Here is a 6,000-nt window from a genome sequence, read left to right as displayed (position 1 = left end):
AACCTAAGATTAATCCTTGCAATGATTAAATCAATTAATAATTAGGCTTAGACCAAGCATAGGGGGAGTAGATTGTTGTTTTTCATCTCAAGGACATGCCGCATTAAGACATATATTGAAATCCTCAGGCTAAAAAACTGCAGGAAGATTGTTTGGAATTCCAGTACAGAAAAAGCAATATGCAACATTCCATGTAAAAGCTTCACGTGGCAAAACAATATTTAGTCGACATGGAAACTGAGGCTTCTTGACCCGAAAAATCATTCAGAGAAAGAGTCTCATTCTCATGACGTAAAACGTCATTGACAACCATTCACATCCCACAGCAGAGTTGTCGGGAGCCGAAGCTTCCACAAAGTATGACTGAGGCTTCCTTTTTCGTTCTGAGCGATGTTGGGTTGTACCTGGTGCCTCCCAGGAGTTCAGAAACTCAGTTTGGTATTCTGGCAACAGAATCGGCTTATTTGGAGAAGTGAATATCACCAGGTAAAACAGTTAAAAAGTCCTACACTTGTGAATGCAATTGGTGAACAGCAATGTTATGTGTCCGGACAAATATGGTCCACTCAGATGGCTTCTTGTAGTTCCCATGTTGTTGGGCGAAGTGTAGAAAATTCCTTGCGATATTGTCATCATTGCTTTGAAACAATGCTTTCACCAAGTTGAAAGAAGTCTTTGTAGCAGACCGCCTATAAGCAGTTGTCTTTGAGGCAGGATGACCATCACTCACCTGTCTCATCTGCCTATGAGAAACAGACCAATTTCCTTTTGTTTCAAATTGAAGCAGCTTGCCTTGCCTCCTTCCTGCTATTGTCCCTAAAAATTTTTATATTGTCTGGAGCCTGATGAATATCTTCCAAGGGCTGAATGGGTTTGTGACACCCATACAGAAGAGAATGTCCCACCTTCGCAGTGACTGGAGAAAACTTGCACTGTTAAAAATAAAAATGTGGCACATGAGGTTACAGAACTTCGGTTGTTTTCGTTCATTTGTAATCAACACATGACTATTTGTTGAAACTACTCTCGTCTACAAACTTATTTTTAATCTTGGTTTCTTACCGTGATTTCACATAAGTATTTCAGAGAAAAAAAAAAAACGCTACAGTACAAAGAAGTCAGTTTACTTTTTCGGGTGGTGCCACTATTTGTAAAAGGCTTGATGGCTGTAACAAGAAAACTTAACAATTAAAGGTACTTTGTCTTATAGGGACCTAAGTTTTTTTTCAAATTTTGTTGTTTACAATGGCATTTCAACATTTTTTACGCAGATTCCTTTGTAAATTATTAATATTTACCTTTATCTTTACAAAAGCTTCACCCACGACAAGGTCCCAAATACCCATTAAACGTAACTTGGATTGAAGACATCTTGTCGATGATGATTAATTAGAGAAATTAAGGGAATGAGATAGTGATGCAGGGCAACTAGCTTTCAAGGCATTCCAAGTTATATGTGTGACTTTCCGTTGTACTTTCAGTGTACAAATTTCCATGTTCAAACTACCATATCACACAGAATTTATCTGCGCATGCGTATTTTACGGGAGTTTTTTTTGCAGCTTTTGCATGAGAGAGAGAGAGAGAGAGAGAGAGAGAGAGAGAGAGAGATAATCTTATTGGTCTCATTTCAAAGTACAATTTCTGATCGCCCGTCGACACGAGTGTGACATGTCACATGTCCAAACTTTTGAAGCAGCCCGAACACTTGCCCTTGGAAGGCGGCCCCCTTTTCCTTTCCTCCCCCTAACCCCCCACCCCACTCCCTTTTCACCCCCTTTACCCTCCGAGGATTCCTTGGACAACTTGAGAAAGGCGCTAAGCCCCTAAACTTCGATTATTCCGCCACCTAAGAATCACCTCCTGTTATTAAATTAAATTATCACTGGCATAATTAATTACAAAGAGAATACGTTGCGTGGTAAATATTAGGTTGTTGGATAATACTATTTTTTTTCTAAAGATTAATTTCACTATACATATAACTTGTCTCAGTACGAGAACGCCGTCCTTTAATGGAGGTTAAAATAAATCCATAATTAAAGCTGTTTACAACAGCCTAAACAATGAATAACATCAACGAGAGAAGAAATACTCTGAAGACAAATAAGCAATAAGGTAACAGGGAAAGCAGTTACCTGATCTCCCAGTTAAGTGCCTCAACTGAGAGATTCAGTGAACCAATGGTTGTTAAATTAAAAATAGCACAAATGACTGAATATAGTCGGCTTGGTTATTCTCTCTTTACGTTACGCAATCGCCATCATAATAGCGCAAAGGACACTTCAGATTATGACACACTTTAGTTCTGCAAGACAACCAGACTTACTGCAGATTAGCTGAATTGAATATAGATTTTTGACCAAAGACCAAGAACTGGAACCCATGAGGTCACTCAGTGCTGAAATAGAAATTGACAGTACTGTAATAGGTTTGAAAGGTGTAACACGAGGAAAACATCGCAGTTGCACTATGAATCAATTGTTAGGAGAGGGTGGAAAGTAAGATGAAAGAAAGCTAATATGAAAGGAGGTACAGTAAAAGGAACGAAAGGGGTTGCAGCTAGAGGCCGAAGGTACGCTGCAAAGAACTTTAAGTAATGCCTACAGTGCACCACATGACGGCACTAACCCCCCACGGGGACTGAAGACCAGTGATTCGAAAATGGTAATAGATGAACATTAATTATACTGTATATCAAACTAAAGCAATTTACATTATTCTTATCTCACTTTTCGAAAATTAAATTCTCGAAGCTAATATGTTGCTCGAAAATTAATGTTCAGGTGATATTAGAACCAAAAATGTGGGAGGAAAGGCGATTAAAAAAACGCTGTCTCCAATAGATTAGGTTGCTAGGGATTCCAAGTTCTGTGCGTGATTTTTAATACCCGAATAAAATTATATAAAAAAAACATAAAATATAACTACAAATTTTTGTTTACTTAAAAGAAAATAGTTAGTTCCACGTAATAAAACTGGCTAATTGCTTTCGTGAGTGATGGGAGGGGCCATGGCAACAGGTAAAGGGCGTAGGTAGGAGAAGAGGAATCAGAGGAAAGTCGAAAAGAAATTAAATACAGCGAAAGAGAATTACGTCCGATTAGTCTATTTTTCGTGCTCTTGCCTATTTTTTTTTTTTTGTGTTTGTTTGTTTGTCTCAGCGCAACCGAACTCCTGGCAAAGAAGTCCAGGTAAATAACGTGGCTTATTTCATTTCAAAATGAAGCCAACGTACGAGTCAGAACAACGATACTTTAAAACAGTTTAGAAGGCTATTATGACGCAAATCTCTAATGAACTATACCAGAAAGAAAAAATAATCCAAAATTTAAAATTAAATATAAATATGCCGAGAAAGTTTCATCAAGTACAATGATAATCGCTCTCATTCATTACGAGCAGTTTCTAATTACGCGTGTATACGATTTAGCAGACTGTTGCCTGAGTAATATTCCGTAATTACCCTTCAGCTATTTTCTCTGTCTCTGAAAGTACTATGCCAGAAAATTCCATCTCATTTTTTTTTTCATTTACGGAAGTTCAATCAATTCCCGTAAATCTCACGCTAATTGCTCCCTTGAGTCTGACTTTTCATGATGCCTTTAAATCCGAAGTTTCGAGTCTTTTATTGTGATTGCTTAAACATTACAGTTTTAATTTTTGATCATTCATCTCATTTTACATCTTCCTTCCAACTGGGTATGATGCAGCATTTTGAGCTGCTAATCCTGCAAATGAATCAAATGGATGTAATATTGCAATATACTAGAACCTGCTTGCAACGCAGACATATTATTGGCACCAGCAACAGACCTACTGGCGTCTGATGCAATAGGTCATAAAAAGGTCGCTGAACATTATGAACCAATTTGGCTGGATCTGAAAGGACGCAAGAATCGCAGAGAACAAAGGTTTCGGGCAGCGGAAGTCAAATGGCAGTTGGCTATTTTCGAAACTCTGCCATGTTTGACAGGAGGGAGGATGAATTGAAATTTCAAAAGTTTGCACATTTTACGCAGTGCGTGTGCGCTTTACAAGGGGGAGGAAGAAAAGAGTATATTCCACATTATTACTCTTGGTCCACTACAGTACGCCTCTCCACTTCTACAGCGATCAGGACTGAAGTACTACTAATCGAAGTATATGGTTATTTTTGTGATAGCTGTTCTTATGGACATTTGAACTGGAAAATCAACACTAGAGATTTTTAATATATGCTCGAAAATGTAATAAAACCATAAAAGAATGATGTATGAAATAAACAGTACCCTAAGGCTAACAGAGAGACTTATTACTGATTTAAGCAATATACAACTGCAACTGTTACGGAATTAGAAGGGAGGAAGGTGGTATTAGTTAGAGACAATTATCACTGGCTTAAAATCTGCTTTGATTATTTTCCAGATCATAATACAATGCCTAGTAATGCAATTAGTATTTTAGAATCAGTATTAATATTTGAGATAATTTGGGTGTAGATGATTTACATCTTTAATCGCTTGGAACTCCCTCGGGCTAGAACTCTGAACATAGATAAACGATTCTATAACAATATTCGAGTGCAGTATTTAATAAACTATTTCTCCCTCAGGTATGTACTACGGTGTTACAATCTGCCTCGTCAGTTTTGCCTCTGGGCTGTCAGTGCTGACGCTGAACATACACCACCGAGGAATCAGGGGGCTGGAGGTCCCAACTGTGGTCAAAAAAGTGGTTTTAGGGGGGATGGCGCGACTCGTCTTCCTCCATTTTGAACCACCGACGTCTGTCAAGGATGATAAGACTATCCTACAAAACGTAAGTTATGTTCTAAGAAGCTTCATTAGTATCAGAAACTCTGACATGATTAAATTGCCTTTTATTGAGAAAACGAAAGGGCACCTAAAAGAAAGAAAAATTCCTAAAATGTTAGGTAATGAGGTAATCTTACTGACACCAAAATCTCCGACTTTAAGTTTTATAATATATATATATATATATATATATATATATATATATATATATATATATATATATATATATATATATATATATATATATATATATATTATAGTATATATATGCATATATAAAATATATATATATGTTTATATAAACAAAGACAAATGGTAGATTTTCCTTTTGTCATTTTACTAAAACCTACCTAGTCTACCTGTGTGTCAGTCTGCATCGTTTTAGTTTTGCACCAATCTATCTATTTCTGGACTGTCTCCATAAACCGTGCCTCTCCCCTTGATGATGAAAGACTTTTCCTGGGGAGTGATTCCAGCTTTCTCTCTCTCTCTCTCTCTCTCGCTTTCCAAAAGCTTCTCAAAAGTTTCGCAACCTTTTGAGTCTCCCTTACCATCACTCTTTTCCCTCAAAGTTTTTCTCATGCCGTTTATTCATGGCTCTTCTCCTCTTGCCGGTTTTAATCACTATTCCTGAAAAATGTCAACTTTATTCCAACGCACGTAATCGTTCGGAACCTTTCGGAGTAACCTTAAAACAGCATGGAATCCACGGTTTCTTTCGAGACCATCAACGGCTATGAATTTCATTGAACAAAGTTTGGGTAAAATCTTTTGATTAAGGAGCCATATAAACTTACACAGCTCCTGACAGATAGAAAGTGTTTGGCAACTCAATTTGATTTACTATAAATGCAGTATGCATTCGCAGCATATAATTTATGCGTATAGTGTTACGAGTGCATTTATGAAAATTCATACACGTTTGTCTGTATATTAACCGTCGCCTATCTCTCGCTTCTTCATTCTCTCTAAATATACTTCAGTTGCATAAGCCAATTCTATTTAGTCTTTATTTCACAATTAAAATAAATCAAGAGGAAGTGCCAATGCCGTTAAAGAACATATAGCAACACCACGCACGTGTTTCTCTAACACTGAACGTTTTTCCAGATATAGCTGGATATATCCAATCCCAAGCAACGTATTGTTTTTAATATGTTTGGAAAATTATGTCAATTTCAGCTGCAACGAAGAATCAAACGGC

General features: G+C 37.2%; 1 protein-coding gene across 2 annotated transcripts in view; it reads left to right on the top strand.

Moving 5' to 3' along the window:
- The window catches only part of LOC136830224 (neuronal acetylcholine receptor subunit alpha-10-like), a 151,020-nt gene that overhangs the window by 135,668 nt on the left and 9,352 nt on the right, over positions 1-6,000 (top strand). For both annotated transcript variants that reach the window (XM_067089523.1, XM_067089522.1), the window contains one exon: positions 4,595-4,800. In XM_067089523.1, the coding sequence (XP_066945624.1) occupies positions 4,595-4,800 (206 nt within the window). The remainder of the gene's footprint in view (positions 1-4,594; positions 4,801-6,000) is intronic.

This window comes from Macrobrachium rosenbergii, chromosome 46, assembly GCF_040412425.1.
Source record: "Macrobrachium rosenbergii isolate ZJJX-2024 chromosome 46, ASM4041242v1, whole genome shotgun sequence".
NCBI classification, from domain to species: Eukaryota; Metazoa; Arthropoda; class Malacostraca; order Decapoda; family Palaemonidae; genus Macrobrachium; species Macrobrachium rosenbergii.
Note: the sequence above shows the minus strand (reverse complement) of the source record. Positions and strands in the feature narration are given on the sequence as shown.